We start from the raw sequence: 18,565 nt of genomic DNA, 5'->3' as shown, positions 1-18,565 counted from the left end.
AAGTTCAAAGAATCCAAGGATACTTACTCAGTCCACGGTATCTATAGTTACTCTAACTTCATCCTGAAACTGGACATCCCAGACAGCTCAAGAAAATGACCTGTTGATCGTAAAGCTGCTGTTACTATTGCTAAGCCTCAGTCCTTCTCCAGAAGAAGTTAGTGGGCTTTACCTTTCACCAGCCTGGAGATAGTTGCTGCTGCAGCATGTGGGAATCCCTGTTCCGGGGGAAGAGTTTTTCTTCTCTGTTGCCAGGATGCTGGTGCATAGTGGCCCATGTTGTTGTTCAGACTCTCAGTCATGTCTGACCCTTTGTGACCCCCTGGACTGCAGCATGCCAGACTTCTCTGTCCTTCACTATCTCCCGGAGTTTGTTCAAACTCATGTCATCCAACCATCACATCCTCTGTCATTCCCTTCTCCGCCTGCCCTCAGTGTTTTCCAACATCAGGGTCTTTTTCAATAAGTCAGTTCTTTGCATTACATGGCCAAAATATTGGAGCGTCAGCTTCAGCATCAGTCCTTCCAGTGACTATTCAGGACTGATTTCCTTTAGGATGGACTGATTTGATCTCCTTGCAGACCGAAGGACTCTGAAGAGTCTTCTCCAGCATAACAGTTCAAATGCATCAATTCTTCATTGCTCAGCCTTCTTTATGGTCCAACTCTCACTTCCATACATGACTGCTGGAAAAAACCTTAGCTTTGATTAGACAGACCTTTGTTGGCAAAGTGATGTCTCTGCTTTTTAAAACACTGCCTAGGTTTGTCATAACTTTTCTTCCAAGAAACAAACATCTTTTAATTTCATGGCTGCAGTCACCATCTGCAGTGATTTTGGAGCCCAAGAAAATAAAATCTGTCAGTGTTTCCATGCTCCGCCCCCCCTCCCCGCCCCCGTCCCCATCTATTTGCCATGAAATGATGGGACTGGATGCTATGATCTTAGTTGTTTGAATGTTGACTTTTAAGCAACTTTTTCTCTCTCCTTTTTCAACTTCATTAAGAGGCTCTTTAGTTCCTCTTTGCTTTCTGGCATTAGGGTGGTGTCATCTGCATATCTGAGGTTATTAATATTTCTTCTGGCAATCTTGATTCCAGCTTGAGCTGCATCCAGCCCAGCATTTCGCATGATGTACTCCGCATATAAGTTAAATAAGCAGGATGACAATATACAGCCTTGACATACTCCTTTCCCATTTTTGAACCAGTCCATTGTTCCATGTCCAGTTCTGACTGTTGCTTCTCGACCTGTATACGGGTTTCTCAGGAGATAGGTAAGGTGGTCTAGTATACCCATCTCTTTAAGAATTTTCCACAGTTTGTTGTGATCCACACAATCAAAGGCTTTAGCGTGCTCAATGAAGCAGAAGTAGATGTTCTGGAATTTCCTTGCTTTTTCTATGATCCTACGGATGTTACCAACTTGATCTCTGGTTCCTCTGCTTTTTCTACATCTAGTTTGTACATCTGAAATCGCTCGACTCACATCTTGTCGAAGCCTAGCTTAAATGATTTTGAGCATTACCTTGCCAGCATGTGAAATGAGTACAGTTGTACTGTAGTTTGAACATTCTTTAGCACTGCCCTTCTTTGAAATTGGGATGAAAACTGACCTTTTCCAGTCCTGTGGCCACTGCTGTGTTTTCCAAATTTGCTGCCATATTGAGAGCAGAACTTTAAAGCATCATCTTTTAGGACTTTAGATAGCTCAGATGGAATTCCATCACTGCCACTAGCTTTATTTGTAGTAATGCTTCCTAAGACCCACTTGACTTCACACTCCAGCATGTCTGGCTCTGGGTGAGTGATCACACCATTGTGGTTATATGGGTCATTGAGACCTTTTTTGTTCAGTGCATTTATCTACAATGATAAAGTTGATGTATATATAATCCCATCAAACTTTGGTTTACAAAAATGACATTTCATCCCAAAGACTGAGTAATTTTTTTCTCAGGAAAGTGGCAACAGTAGGGTAGGGTATCTTATGGGGTCATTCCTTTCCCCTGCAAAGTAGACCACAATTCAAAAAAGTCTGAAGATCATGGTCTTTATCACCATCTTGGCTTTAACTCCTGCCTTCCTTCTCCAAATACATACACATTATCACTATAGTCTGGACTACCAAGAAGGGATCTTTTTTGCACACAAAAATAGAACTGTTTCATATCTCTTGCTCGAAATATTTCAATTTCAACATTACCTTCAGCAGTGATTATTAACAATTTTATGTGCTTTTCCCTTTAAGAATAATTGAATAATAATTAAAGTTTTTAACTTTCTTCAGAGAAAAACATACTATACACATTCAGACAATATAATCTTATACAACTCAGGAGGTTTTGCAACACCCCTGAAGCCCATCCACAGATCTAGGAATCCTCATCCAGCCTATACAATTTATGTATTGAATCTCCTTTGAATAGCATAAAAGGTCTTTTGCCTACCTAGCCAAATTCTTCACTTCCACTCCCCACTTCAAAGGAGATTTCCAGAACATGCTATGTTCTCTCTTATACTTTTTTTAAAAAAAATCTATGGTTTTTCCTGTGGTCATGTATGGATGTGAGAGTTGGACTGTGAAGAAAGCTGAGCGCCGAAGAATTGATGCTTTTGAACTGTGGTGTTGGAGAAGACTCTTGAGAGTCCCTTGGACTGCAAGGAGATCCAACCAGTCCATTCTAAAGGAGATCAGTCCTGGGTGTTCTTTGGAAGGAATGATGCTGAAGCTGAAATGCCAGTACTTTAGCCACCTCATGCGAAGAGTTGACTCATTGTAAAAGACTCTGATGCTGGGAGGGATTGGGGACAGGAGGAGAAGGGGATGACAGAGGATGAGATGGCTGGATGGCATCACCGATTTGATGGATGTGAGTTTGAGTGAACTCCGGGAGTTGGTGATGGACAGGGAGGCCTGGCGTGCTGCAATTCATGGGGTCGCAAAGAGTCGGACATGACTGAGCGACTGAACTAAACTGAACTGAACTGAAACTTTTAATTTTAGAATAGTTTGAGATTTACATAAAAATTACTAAGATAACACATAGATTCTGTATGCAGAGTTTATCATTCCATATTCTTACAGTATTTCTCATTTACTATTAATAAGTGACTCTTTAATTGAAAATCCTTTTGAATCAGCAGTCAAGGAAATTATTTTCCAAAATAAATGTATAAAGCACTGATACTAGCCCTCATAATCTCTGGTTCAGCTCATGTGAGACAGTGTGAAAAATGATGCTGTGTTTGTGAGTTCACTTCCTATTTAACAGAGTTGGAAATAGACCACTCACATGCCAGCAACCAGCCACCTTACAGAGGTATGATATTGACTTGAGGTGAGGTGTTGGGGTGAAATAATTTGTGGCTGCATCTTCATTTAGAGTGATGTCAAAGAGAGAACAGAAGCATCTTCAATTCAGTGTGTACAGATAAATTGTTGTTAATATGAAGTTGAGCATATTATCTTATTTGCTTCTTAAGAGGAGAAATAAAATATTTGTTTGTGAAGAAAGGGAAAAAAAATACGATCCAGGTACATTACCTTATTCCCATATTTCCAACTATTTCTTCTCTTCTCAGCATTTTGTAATGTTACCAGAGCTAATTTACAGATTGAAATCACTGCGTTTTAGTTCAGTGAAAGAACTTTAATGATATGCAGTTGATTTGGCACAAATAAAAAGATCAAACCTTAAACTCAAAAGTCATACTTAACAGAGAAATGAAATCAGAATACTCTTCTAGAAAGAGCAAACGAAAATAGGAACATTCTCATCTCTTTGTCAACAAGATTATGTTTTATCACATGTTTGAAAAATCAGTTACTTATTTCATTACAATTTCTCAATGATGAATGCCCAATTTTTGTGTAAATTGAGGAAGGATTTTTGTAACCTGACCCATGTGGGAAGGGAAATATCTGTTCATAATGTGAAAAAGGGAAGTGAACTCTAAAGTTATAATTTCATTGAATCTGAAAGTTTAAATGTAACAGAAATAATAGTACAAAGAAAGTATTCACAAAGAAATAAAAAACTTTCCACAATTATCAGTTGCACTCACATTAAGAAAATTGATTTTTAGGGGCTTCTCTGGTGGTCCAGTGGTTAAAAATCTACCTGCCAATGCAGGGCACATGGGTTTGATCCCTGGTCCAGGAAGATCCCATGTGCCACCTGGCAGATAACCCCAGTGCCACACCGCTGAGATCGTGTTCTAGAGCCTGGGAGCCGCAGCTGTTGGAGCCAGAGTGCCTAGAGCAGTGCTGTGCAACAAGGGAAGCCACGGGAATGAGAGGCCCAAGCACTAGAGAGCAGCCCCCACTCGTCGCAGCTAGAGAAAGCCCACCTGTGGCAATTAAGACCCATGCAGCCAAAAATAAATAAGTAACATCTCTGTTTAACAAAAAAAGAATACTGATTTTGAAATAGTCTCTGATTGTTTAACGGCATTGCCTGGAGTTAGATTAACCTCTTAGATGAAAATCACACTTAAAACACATAAAATGGATTTGTATAATTATATTGGGAACTAAAATCAGCAAGAGGTAGACAAGTTATAGTGTGTTGTGAGAGAATTTCTTCCCTTTCACTTGAACTTCAAGGTAACGAGGTAAACTGAAAAGACCATGGACCTGACCTGAATCTAACTCCCAGCTCCCCCACTCACTATCTGTATGTCTTGGGGCAGGACTTTTCTCCTCTGGGAGACATAGTTTTTCATTTGTAAAATGGACATAATACCTATCTTTAAGACCCCTGAAAGAATTATAAATAATGTTTATTAAGTGGCTAACACATTGCAAGCATTTGAGTAAAAAAAAAGCTAGCATTATATACCTTTCCTTTTATCCCTGTGTCTCAAAATAGTCTCCAATCTTGACTATTCAAACCTCCTAAATATCTCTTGAATTCTCCTAGTTCTATTATCCACTTCCCACTTCATCTGCCATCTGAATTACTCGTATAGTTTTCTAGCAGCAGTCCCTGAATGCAATCGAGAGTGTTAATTTACTTTGTTTTAAGATTTTGATCCAGTTACCTTCCAGTTTAATACTCATGAATACTTTCCATTGTCTTTGGGATTAATTGCTGAACTTTACTGTTTCGGGGATTAAGCTTTTAGGTCTGGTTCTGCTCACCCCCCGGCGTTGTCTTTGACACCAGCACCTATTATTTCTTCCATTGTCCGCACAGCACGTTGAGGAGACAGCAGGAACAAAGATGAAAGAGTGATGCATGGCAAGGGTGAAGAATGGTAGAGTCTCCTCTGTGATTAGCAGTAAAGCACCTGGCAGATGACTAGGCTGGTACTGTTTTAGGCTTAAAGATCAATTCATGGGTCAGTAAGTTGTGGCTCTGTGCGAGACCACAATAACTTTTATAGCACAGTATTGACAGCACAGTAGAAATAATTTCTCTTGTGTAGATTAAGTAGTAGTATTTTTTCTCAGTATGAACAGATTGTTGTTTTTTAGTCGCTATGTTGTGTCTGATTCCTTTGCGACCCTAAGGACTGTAGCCTGCAAGGCATCTCTGTCCATGGGATTTCCCAAGCCAGAATACTGGAGTAGGTTGCAATTTCCTTCTCCAGGAGATTTTCCTGACCCAGGGATCAAACTCACGTCTCCTGCTTGGCAGGCAGATTCTTTATCTCTGAGCCACCTGGAAAGCCCATGAACTGAGTATCTGACTCAAAACACAAAAACACCAAGACTACATAGTAAATTAAGTACAAAAGTTAGATGATTTCTGGAGTTTGGGTGGTGTTATGAGATGCAGGAAAGCATCTTGCTTGTTCGATCTATTTTGCAAAGAGCGGGAACTGAAATTACAGAGACATTGAGAGCTAAAAGAACAGAAAGTGATCACTAATCCTCGAAAAAGACACACTGGTTTGGATTAGGCAAACCCAAATCATTTACCATTTTTCAATGACCCAAGAACCTGGCCAACAAAATGCCAGCTTTGGATTAGGGTGAAGCACTGCCCTGAGTCAGGGAATGTCCCCACAGAGAGCCACTCTGACCTGTGGCTAGGATGCTGGACTTGCTGGGAGCAGCTGGATGCTGGTCCTGTTTCACAGGGCTATTACACAGCTCCATTAGAAATTACTCCATCTTCAGCTTTCAGCATCTGGGCTCCCTGGGAGAGTCCAGCTGTGTCCCTTACCCCACATGCCAGCCCTCCCATCTCCCCTGCCTCTTCCAAATTCTCCTAGCAGCCATGCTGCCACAGCAGAGATGAGACTAGGTCCTCTGCACCCCTGAGCCAAACTACACAAGGACAGTGTCAGCTGGCTAATGAGAGGAGCTGCCCTGACCACGGAATGGCACTGCTTCATAGCAAGTGACTATTTACAATCTTTGACAAAACTCATTCCAATGCCTCTTTTCATTAATACGGTCTTTTTTTTTTTTTTTTTTACCAGTGTCAGTTATTAATACTTCCTGAGGTTATGCTATTTTCATATAGTTTTTCATGTCCTTCATATATTGACACAAATAGATTTTAATTTAGAAAAGGGAGAGACATCATTTTGCCAACAAAGTTTTATGTAGTCAAAGCTGTGGTTTTTCCAGTAGTTATGTATGGATGTGAGAGCTGGACCATAAAGAAAGCTGAGTGCCTAAGAACTGATGCTTTCGAATAGTGGTATTGAAGAAGACTCTTGAGAGTCCCTTGGACTGCAAGGAGATCAAACCAGTCAGTCCTCAAGGAAATCAGTGCTGAATATTCATTGGAAGGACTGATGCTGAAGCTGACGCTCCAATACTTTGGCCACCTGATGCGAAAAGCTGATTCATTGAAAAAGACCCTGATGCTGGGAAAGATTGAGGGTAGGAGGAGAAGGGGCCAATAGAGGATGAGATGGTTGAATGGCATCATCAACTCAATGGACATGAGTTTGAGCAAGCTCCAGGAGATAATGAAGGACAGGGAAGCCTGGCATGCTGCAGTCCATGGGGTTGCAAAGAGTCAGACACCACTGAGTGACTGAATGACAAGAAAATAAAAACCAGATTGCAGGAACAACAACAGCAAAAAAGTGATGGGATAGATTATAGTGAAACAAGATTATCAAGACAGAGAGGTCTGAGTCACTGAAAATTAAAAACACCGTGGCTTACCTCCAGGGTCAGTGGTGACCAAAATCATTAAATCGAAGAGCCATTTTCAGGAAAGTAGTTTCATCTCTAGGGCTCTCAAGAACCATCTCACTTCCCACTCTGCAGTCACATTCAGAGAAGGTAAGTCTAGGTCAAATAGTGCAGAGGGTCTAAATTTGCTATACTATAAATGGGTGCAAGAACCATCACTTTGCTTTATTTTTCTAAATCTAACAAAATTTGTCTCTAAGCCCCATTTCCCCAAAAGATGGTGTTGTAAAACTTCTTTAGCTTATCCCCTGCCCAGGAGCTTACAAGCATCTCAAGAAAGGACAAAGCCCAGAAAACTTGAGGAAGACCTTAGAGTTTCAGTCCATCACTGAGATGTTCATATGATGGTAATTACCCAGGCTGACATGGTTCACTCGAAGGCAGAAGCTCTTTCTCGAAGCTTCGTTGAGGGACTTGTCTGGTGGTCCAGTGGCTAAGACTCTGTGCTCCCAATGCAGGGGGCCTGGGTTCAATCCCTGGTCAATGAACTAGATCCTACATGCTGCAACTAAGAGTTCACATTGCTGCAGCTGAGACCCAGCACAACCAAATAAATAAATCTTTTTTAAAAAAGCTTTATTGATTCCCAAGGGAGAGCAATTCATGTTCACTTTCCCAGCAGCTGCATGCCATCCAAGAGACCTCTTACCACTGCTCTGGGACCCCCACGGAGTGGGATGCAGGGCCCTGCCACTTCTCAAGCCTGTTACCACTATCATCTCAGATCTGGCCAAATTTGCCTCCTCAAGTACCCAGGCCTCAGGAAATGTTTCTTCCTGCTTTATCCTCCTTCAATAATATAATCTCCCAAATGAAGGCCTGGATGGGACAGTGTTCCAGGAGCTTGGCAACTTATCTCTTATTCCAAGAAATATAAATTCTATTCTTATAAGAGTATTTTTCAGTCTTTTAAGAAAGTTAATGATACAATAAAAATGATCCTAAACAAAACAGGATTGTTCTGACATATTCTCTCATGTTTCTTTTTCTATAGCTTATATGCCATTTTAATGCATCTCATGAAGTTCATTGAAAATTAATATTTAACTCCTTTCTATTGAAGCTTAAGAGACCACTGATCTGGGTACAGATGAGCTGCATGAAAGAAGGATAAATTTAAAGTTAATTGGCAGACTATTTCTACCAATATGGGTGAATTCATATACACAGAGGAATGTTGAGGACTTCAAAAAAATCATTCTTTTTTTAGTGATTCTGCACACTCCTCTCTGTATGTGTAATTATTTATTATTTTGCTAATTATAAAAGTAATATATGCTGAAAGAACAAAACTTGGAAAATGCCAAAATATACAAGTTGAATAAAATTCTGAAGAGTGTCAGTATAAACATTCTGGTGTGTATCTTTTAGTCCTTTTTCTTACATAAGACGTTTTAAAGTTTTTTTAATCATAAAATACATACGCACATTTTTTAAAGTCAAATGAGGTGTTATAAGTTAAATGCTGAAAGATAGCCCTAAACGTTCTTATCCAATTCCCAACACTAGAGGCAATGTCTTTCAACTTCTTAGGTATTTTTAGCTTCTTTAGTTCTATTTTATTATTATGGCCATATATGTCAAGAGTATGATTATTCTATTCATTTTTTATTTTCAATCATGGGTATTTTCTACTGATTTCCGCCAAGGAAGATGAAGATTTAGCTCTCTGGACTCCCCATGTCTTGTTCCCCTTTACAAGCATGTACAAACTCTCACAGATGAGTATACTATGATCGTGTAATTTGGTTGTATATCTTCTTTTCTTGTGTTTTAGTTTTCTTGGAATTGACAATTGCCTTACTTTTTGTTTGCATAGTCTTCCATTTACTTATTCATGTATTAATTCATCGCCCTAGATCTCAGTCAGAGTTGTCAAACTCCTTTCAATAGTTTCAAACATTCCAGGACATTTTTTTTTTAAGCTTGTCTATTACACACATTTGTAGTAGGGTTTTTAAAAATTAGTCAACGTTTATTTTTTGTTGTGCTGGGTCTTTGCTGCTGCACGTGGACTTCCTCTAGTTGCAGTGGGTGGGGAGCTACTCTTTATTGTGGTGCCTGGGCTTCTCACTGTGCTGGCTTCTGTTGCAGAGTACAGGCTCTAGGTACCTGGGCTTCGGTAGTTGCCGCTGGCAGGCTCAGGAGTAGTGGCGCCCGGGCTGAGTTGCTCCGGCATGTGGAATCTTCCCAGTTGGAGATCGAACCCGCATGCCCGCTGTTGACAGGAGGATTGTTATCCCCTGCACCCCTAGGGAAGCCTTCCAGGACTTCTTTAACTTGGCTTTCCCCCAGGGAGTCCTTAGGGTTACTGTTCCCTTCATCTCAATAATTTCCCTTCTCCTTTCTCCTGTATTAAAATCCTGTTTACTAGAACCCTTATCTTTTATCTTATTTGCTCTTTTAAATTTTTATATCTTTATTTATTGGCTGTGCTGTGTGGACGCCACAGGATCTTAGTTCTCCAACCAGGAATTGAACCCAGACCACAACAGTGAAAGCGCCAAGTCCTATCCATAGGACTACCAGGGAATTTCCAGGAATATATCACTTCGTGATTTTTAAAGACATATGCCTTTTCATAGTACAATTTTTTTTAAGTGGTAAAAACAACATGTTATTAACAAACCCAAATACCTTTAGTTTGTCTGTAATAAGAGGTGAAAAGCATATAAACTTAAACATGTGTTTGGCAATTAATATTTCACTATTTTATTTGGAAATGAACTAGATATCAATGAATATCATTTAAAGTTAATGTTACAAAAAGATTTTGAAAACTATTTTTAAGCAGACACATTTTATTAATGATACCTGCAAAATTCATTTACGAACATTTCTACCACTTATATCTATTTAATTCATGTGTACTTAACAATTATGCTTGAGTCGCCATGAAAATTTAATGATATTAAAAATTAACCATCATTTTATGTTATTTTTCTTGTTGACAAACTAGGCAAGTAGCAAAACTTACAGAAGTAAAGAATCTAATAATTTAAAGATGACTTTTTTCTCTACCATATTGACATACATTAAGGAAATAATTTCTACTGTAAATTTAGTTCTTGAGTAGAATTTATAATTTTATAATTTCAAGCATAAAGTAGAGACAACATAAACTTATTTGACTAGTCTTAGTTTAAATAAGTGCTTGTATTGTCTTTAAGCCAGTTAAATAGAGGTCTTTCACAAGTTTTTACAAATACTATCCAGAGGAATAAAAATATCACACATACATAACATACATACATAGATATACATGGATATATAGATAGAGACTGATGCAAACTGTGATCTCATAGCTTTCATTTAAAAATTTTAGCCACATATCCAGTACAGTAGTACAAAAACTTTCTAGCTTATAGAAGACCTAAATGGGATTTTTGGCAGATAGAACAAGTTAAATTTACCCACTCAGGTGGCTAAAGCCTTTTGCCAATATTTGTGGAAAAGACTATTAAGAATTTTACTTGTCTTGAATGAATAATCTTGTGGAGGCTATGGACAAAATTTGGGGCAAGGGAGCTTATGAAAATATCAAACGGTTTGTTTTCTTAAAAAACTATCTCTCATATTTGTTTGTTTCCGGTCCTGTAATTGCTTCAGCAATATGTGAACCATGAACTTCCAGATGTTCAAGCTGGTTTTAGAAAAGGCAGAGGAACCAGAGATCAAATTGCCAACATCTGCTGGATCATGGAAAAAGCAAGAGAGTTCCAGAAAAACATCTATTTGTTCTTTATTGACTATGCCAAAGCCTTTGACTGTGTGGATCACAATAAACTGTGGAGAATTCTTCAAGAGATGGGCATACCAGACCACCTAACCTGCCTCTTGAGAAACCTGTGTGCAGGTCAGGAAGCAACAGTTAGAACTGGACAGGGAACAACAGACTGGTTCTAAATAGGAAAAAGAAGTACATCAAGGCTGTATATTGTCACCCTGCTTATTTAACTTATATGCAGAGCACATCATGAGAAACGCTGGGCTGGAGGAAGCACAAGCTGGAATCAAGATTGCTGGGAGAAATATCAATAACATCAGATATGCAGAAGAAACCACCCTTATGGCAGAAAGTGAAGAACTAAAGAGTCTCTTGATGAAAGTGAAAGAGGAGAGTGAAAAAGTTTTCTTAAAGCTCAACATTCAGAAAACGAAGATCATGGCATCTGGTCCCATCGCTTCATGGCAAATAGATGGGGAAACAGTGGAAACCGTGGCTGATTTTATTTTTCTGGGCTCCAAAATCACTGCAGATGGTGACTGCAGCCATGAAATTAAAAGATGCTTACTCCTTGGAAAGAAAGTTATGACCAACCTAGACAGCATATTCAAAAGCAGAGACATTACTTTGCCAACAAAGATCTGTCTAGTCAAGGCTATGGTTTTTCAGTGGTCATGTATGGATGTGATTGTTGGACTGTGAAGAAGGCTGAGTGCTGAAGAATTGATGCTTTTGAACTGTGGTCCTGGAGAAGACTCTTGAGAGTCCCTTGGACTGCAAGGAGATCCAAGCAGTCCATCCTAAAGGAGGTCAGTCCTGAGTGTTCATTGGAAAGACTGATGTTGAGGCTGAAACTCCAATACTTTGGCCACCTGATGCGAAGAGCTGACTCATTTGAAAAGACCCTGATGCTGGGAGGGATTGGGGGCAGGAGGAGAAGGGGACGACAGAGGATGAGATGGTTGGATGGCATCACCAACTCAATGGACATGGGTTTGGGTGGACTCCGGGAGTTGGTGATGGACAGGGAGGCCTGGAGTGCTGTGGTTCATGGGGCGGCAGAGTCAGACACAACTGAGTGACTGAATTGAACTGAATTGCTTTAGCAACAAGGATCTCTTTGGGTGCTTACATTTCAAAGATACAGTAAGATCAATATTTCCAAGGGTCAGAGAAGGGACTGTAGGTCTTATATGAGATGGAACTCAAGGGTATATTTGCCCTTATCAGAAACCCAAGATCATTATTATTACATTTTTCCTTTGTTTAACAGGAGGATAGGAGAACTCAACAATGTTGACATTTTTTTGGTAGTGCAGGCCCAAAATATGGGATGTCTGGACCTGGTGGGGTTGGCTTTACAAAGTAAAGGACAATAAATCAAACCTTCATGTGCCTTTTCTGGACCTTTGTCAAAGCTATTTCCTGGCTATCAATATTTCTGTAAGTTTTATACCTGCTTGAGTGCCAGCTGTAGCTCTTGACAGTCCTCTGATGTTCCCCTCCTAACCTTGTTGAGAAAGTTAAGGAAGTGTTTTGTTTTTCTTTCACACAGTCGCTCAGTCATGTCTGACTTTGCAATCCTGTGGACTGTAACCCACGAGGCTCCTCTTGTGTCCATGGGATTTTCCAGGCATAAATACTGGAGTGAGTAGCCATTTCCTTCTCTAAGGGATCTTCCTGACCCAGGGTCCCCCTCATTGGCAGGCAGATTTTTTACCATTGAGCCATCAGGAAAACCCTGTACCTTCTGTATCTATTTCTATCTTTTCTCTCTTTCTTTCCTTTTTTTTTTTTCTCAATTTGATTTTCCCATTGGTACCTGTAGGACACTTGTTTAAGATGAGAGCTATCTTAAAAGTCCTTTTAGGTGTAAAAGTTCAAGTCTTCAATAGATCTATTCCAACTGTGAGTCTGAGCCAGTGAGCCTTTTTCATGGCTTAAAACCAATATTAGGGCTTACAAGAGCTTAAAACCAATATTAGAGCTTATACTATTAGGACACAAGAGCTGTCCCTTAAGAAACGTAGGCCTCTCAAGATGCAGAGCCACTCCAGAGAAAGCCTAAGAAACAAAGACCTTCCTTGTCTCAGGTGACAAAGAAAGCTCTATGTCCTGCAAAGTGGGACACCTTACATAACTGACCTCCTAACCTATGCTACCAGAAAGGTGATACTGAGAGGAGGATTTTTCCTTCACAAACCAGGCAGCAAAGGTAGAGGCCCTAAAGGCCTCTTATGACCTGAGACACTTCATTAAGACAAATTTCCCTGACAGCCAGCATGGTTGGACAAAGAGAATATTGCCTGTCCCTTCATGTCTTCGGCTGCTAGCTGGCTGGCTGGCTAACTGCTGATGCAAGCCTGACAACCTGCACCCCGCCAACCCCACAAAGGGAGTATTCTCACTGGTGACAAAGCCAAGTTCTCAGAAGAGAAAACAAAACAAATGGAGATTCTCATCTTATGGTTTTTCGTCCTTATGACAGACGACAAAGGAAAACGTAACTCTTCCTGCGAGGCTAAGAGTCAGTAACCATAGGGGCTGATTAACAAAAACAGATTCACGAGAATCACAATTCAAGGTCTGTTTTCACAAATGTTTTTCTTCTGCCACTGTGAATTTGGAAAGGAAGGGAAAAGGAGAAAGTTTTATCCTCCTCTCTTGTCTGTGCACTACAGAGAAAGAGCTGGGAGACTGACATGGTAAGAATCTGTACCTTCTGCTGGTCTGCTGTCTGTTATCCCATATTTCAATTGCAGTCGCCAGGGAGAATGGAGTGTTCTAGCCTTTCACGGTCCCATCCTCCTCACCAGAAACTGTACAGGGGGAAATGTTTGTTTCCTTTCACTATTTTAGGTTTTTGGCTGGGACTCTGTAACAAAAAGACAGCTTAACAAGAGAAAAGGAAATGAGTATATTAACATGTACATCTCATATATACTTATGAGAAATGAAAGTGGTGAGTAACTCAAAGAGGTGTCTAGGACTTGGACTTACAGATCATCTTAACCAAAGAACAATATATTTTTAGGGGAACTACAAGACAGAGGCAAAGAGTACTGGGCTTCCAAGGGCAGCAAATAGTGGTACAATAAATACATCAGAAACTAATGGAAAATAATAGCTAGTCAGTATAGGTTGTTTTCCAGAGTCCTCTAGTCCTGACTTGGGCCTAATATGTGTCTAGGGATGTTGATGATTAATTCTTGCACACATTTATGTGCTGCTTTCAGGAAAATAGGGGGAGAACAGAGAACTTTTCTTGGATCTTCTTCTTCTGCATTGCCTTCAGCTCAAAATTTTTCTTGTGTCAAAGGGGAAGATTCTTGGGGTGGCATATTCTGTTTTTTTGGGTTTTTTTTGCTGTAAAATTCCCTTGCTTTACAATGACTCTTTATGCTCTAACATGAAAACGTGAAGTAAGGCTTTGTCAGAAAGGAATTCAGTTCAGTTCAATTCAGTTGCTCAGTCATGTCCGACTCTTCGCGACACCATGAATCGCACTCCAGGGCTCCTTGTCCATCACCAACTCCCAGAGTTCACTCAAACTCATGTCCATCGAGTCAGTGATGCCATCCAGCCATCTCATCCTCTGTCGTCCCCTTCTCCTCCTGCTCCCAATCCCTCCCAGCATCAGAGTCTTTTCCAGTGAGTCAACTCTTCTCATGAGGTGGCCAAAGTACTGGAGTTTCAGCTTTAGCATCATTCCTTCCAAAGAACACCCAGGGCTGATCTCCTTTAGAGTGAACTGGTTGGATCTCCTTGCAGTCCAAGGGACTCTCAAGAGTCTTCTCCAACACCACAGTTCAAAAGCATCAATTCTTCAGTGCTCAGCTTTCTTCACAGTCCAACTCTCACATCCATACATGACCACTGGAAAAACCATAGCCTTGACTAGATGGACTTTTGTTGGCAAAGTAATGTCTCTGCTTTTGAATATGCTATGTTGGTTGGTCATAACTTTTCTTCCAAGGAGTAAGCGTCTTTTAATTTCATGGCTGCAGTCACCATCTGCAGTGATTTTGGAGCCCCAAAAATAAATTCTGACACTGTTTCCACTGTTTCCCCATCCATTTGCCATGAAGTGATGGGACCGGATGCCATGATCTTCATTTTCTGAATGTTGAACTTTAAGCCAACTTTTTCACTCTCCTCTTTTACTTACATCAAGAGGCTTTTTCGTTCCTCTTCACTTTCTGCCATAAGGGTGGTGTTATCTGCATATCTGAGGTTATTGATATTTCTCCCGGCAATCTTGATTCCAGCTTGTGCTTCCTCCAGCCCAGCGTTTCTCATGATGTGCTCTGCATATAAGTTAAATAAGCAGGGTGACAATATACAGCCTTGACGTACTCCTTTTCCTATTTGGAGCCAGTCTGTTGTTCCCTGTCCAGTTCTAACTGTTGCTTCCTGACCTGCACACAGGTTTCTCAAGAGGCAGGTTAGGTGGTCTGGTATGCCCATCTCTTGAAGAATTCTCCACAGTTTGTTGTGATCCACACAGTCAAAGGCTTTGGCATAGTCAATAAAGCAGAACTAGATGTTTCTCTGGAACTCTCTTGCTTTTTCCATGATCCAGTGGATGTTGGCAATTTGATCTCTGGTTCCTCTGCCTTTTCTAAAACCAGCTTGAACATCTGGAAGTTCACAGTTCATGGAGTTAAGAATGTTATTTGCACGAGGCTTACTTCTAATAGCGAAACATTGATTTATAAATTAAGAATTTACAAGAGTAACCAAGAAGTTAGGAATGGAATTTGGCCGAACAACATAGTGTTGTACTATATACCTATCTGAACAACAGGCAATGTTCTTTTGTGGAAAGTGTATATAAAATAATCTTAAAGGAAAAAGATGAAGGCAACATACAGAAGGCACATAAAGCAACTTAATGAAGAAAAATGTAATGAAAGATTGGAATTCATTTTCAGTTGAGTCAAATGTTCATTCAGGTTTTTTTTAATACTTGCTCAAATTCATAATAAAATAGGAAAAAGTTCCGCTTTTGGCAATAGTGCTAATCCCAATTAGTCCTGAGCAATGTCTTTAAGTAATGTCATTTCACTATTTTCTTGCAGATTAATTCTTAGGACGTCAGAATGTCCCTCTTCAAACATAAGAAAGAAAATTTTAAAGTTAGTGAACCAATCAACATTTCCTGTTTTCCACGTCTCAGAGGGTGGAGCTCCCAAACCAGTCGCATAAGAAGGAAGTGAAAAGATGTTAAAAAGCAGGGCCAGCTCCCCTGGTCAGCCTGGAGGTCTGGCTTCTCAGTCAACATGAAGGCTCTCCTTATTCTGGGGCTTCTCCTCCTTTCGGTCGCTGTCCAAGGCAAGGTCTTTGAGAGATGTGAGCTTGCCAGAACTCTGAAAAGATTTGGAATGGATGGCTTTAGGGGAATCAGCCTGGCAAACTGTAAGTTAACTCTTTTTCATCCTTTCAAATAGTTAGCTAGGTGTAGAACAGATACTAATAGAGGATGAACCAAAAGAAAGGGTCTTTGAGTGAATGTTTTTTTCTTTCTTGGAGGGTTTACACACTTCAGTTCAGTTCAGTTCAGTCGCTCAGTCGTGTCCGACTCTGCGACCTCATGAACCACAGCACACCAGGCCTCCCTGTCCATCACCAACTTCCGGAGTCCACCCAAACCCATGTCCACTGAGTTGGTGATGCCATCCAAGCATCTCATCCTCTGTCGTCCCCTTCTCCTCCTGCCTTCAATCTTTCCCAGCATCAGGGTCTTTTCCAATGAGCCAACTCTTCACATCAGGTGGCCAAAAGATTGGAGTTTCAGCTTCAAAGAACACCCAGGACTGATCTCCTTTAGGATGGACTGGTTGGATCTCCTTGCACTCCAAGGGACTCTCAAGAGTCTTCTCCAACACCACAGTTCAAAAGCTTATACACTTACAATGGTTAAAAGTATCCACTTGTTCTTTTAGAATCAGATGTACCAGGTGAAGGAATGAGGCATGGTGGGTCAAATTCTACATCATTCTAAGCATGCAAGGTTCCCATGTACTCCTCTAGTGCTACTAAATTTGACAACTGGCGCATGTAGACTGACTATAAGATACATTTTAGCACCTGGAACATGTCTGTCAAGCCCTTGTTGTTTGACTCTAGCCATTTCTAATTTGGATCTTGGGTTCTGAATAAGGCAGTATTTTTCTCATTTTTAATCCCCCTAACATGATGTTGCACTTTTAACATCAAGGTTTTTTAAAAATTCCATTGAACTCTTAAAACAGGGACAGTAGAACTATCTCCCCTCAATCAATATCTATATAAGGATCCCTGAAATGCAGCATGAAATGACATTTTATTATTCTGACTCTAGTTCATTAATTATTTTTCATTTTCTTCCACAGAATTTAAGATGTGCCATAAGGAAAATTTCCTTTGTATTTTAGTCCATATTTGTCAATGTCATCACTGTAGTTTTCGTACTGAATTCAGACATTTCTCCTCCATAAATATTTTTGAATGAGTTAGCCAATTGCTAGATGGATGGATGGATGACCCAGCCTTTCCTATTCTATGATTCTTGCCTGCATTATAATTTGATACCCAAATTCGCCTTCGGTATCATAAATTTTCTTTCTCCCAGAAAATCCTTATTTTTTTCTGATAAAAAGCATTTTTCCATTAACATATGCATCTGCTGCTAATGACCAAACCCACTCAACAACTCTGTTGATTTTTCTGTTCTAGGCTTAATCCTACCTGGGTGTTAGTAGTAAGGAAAGTGTAATAGCAATGGAAGATATTTTTAAAAATATGTTATCTTTTTCATTTGTATTACCAAATCATTTGCTAATAAAAGAATTTTCTGAAGGGACCTTTAACACCAAAGTGTTAAAACACTTTACAAGTAAAATGCATCTTTATACTTGTAAAGTAAGTCATTAGTAAAATAGAACTAGTTAAGTAGAACTGATTATGCTATGAACTGTAAGTCACATGATTCACTCTTTATTACTCAAAATATGTTTTTTTCAGGGATGTGTTTGGCCAGATGGGAAAGCAGTTATAACACACAAGCTACAAACTACAATAGTGGAGACAGAAGCACTGATTATGGGATATTTCAAATCAATAGCCACTGGTGGTGTAATGATGGCAAAACCCCAGGAGCAGTTAATGCCTGTCATATACCCTGCAGCGGTAAGACAAGATAATGTGGAGTGATGGCACAGGACTCACCTGGTTATACCTATTGAGTTATCCAAAAAGTTCGTTCAGGTTTTTCCATAAACATCTTATGGGGAAATTGGAACAATCCTATAGGTCAAGATTCAATAGAAATAAAAAAATCTTGAAGGGTTCATCAGGGACCTATAAAAACTCCATTTTAATATCTAGAAACTCTATTCTCCTCCTCCTAATTTCTTCAGTTTCTAATCATAAAAGTTTGCTGTTTGCTAACATACAGGAGTTGCTGGAATGACCTATCACTTTATCATAACTGGACATATTGATACTTTGGAAAACAATGCCATTCCTTCTACTTTCCTTGTTTGGGGAGGATTAGCGATAATTTTGTTGGGTGGTCTGTTTTTAAAAATCTACCCTCCTTTATTGGAAAACAAAAGAATTACTAGTTAATCAAAGTGGAGGAATATACGTGGTATTTTTAAAAAATTGTTTTTACTTTTTACGATAAAATA

General features: G+C 39.8%; 1 protein-coding gene across 2 annotated transcripts in view; it reads left to right on the top strand.

The window, feature by feature from the left end:
* LOC138072392 (lysozyme C, kidney isozyme) overlaps positions 1 to 18,565 on the top strand; it is a 55,604-nt gene that overhangs the window by 33,532 nt on the left and 3,507 nt on the right. For both annotated transcript variants that reach the window (XM_068963494.1, XM_068963493.1), the window contains 2 exons: positions 15,974 to 16,310; positions 17,898 to 18,062. In XM_068963494.1, coding sequence (XP_068819595.1) covers positions 16,175 to 16,310; positions 17,898 to 18,062 — 301 coding nt within the window. In that variant the 5' untranslated portion in view covers positions 15,974 to 16,174. The remainder of the gene's footprint in view (positions 1 to 15,973; positions 16,311 to 17,897; positions 18,063 to 18,565) is intronic.

This window comes from Capricornis sumatraensis, unplaced genomic scaffold (assembly GCF_032405125.1).
Source record: "Capricornis sumatraensis isolate serow.1 unplaced genomic scaffold, serow.2 scaffold15, whole genome shotgun sequence".
Classification (NCBI taxonomy): domain Eukaryota; kingdom Metazoa; phylum Chordata; class Mammalia; order Artiodactyla; family Bovidae; genus Capricornis; species Capricornis sumatraensis.
This window is presented reverse-complemented; position numbering and strand designations above follow the sequence as displayed.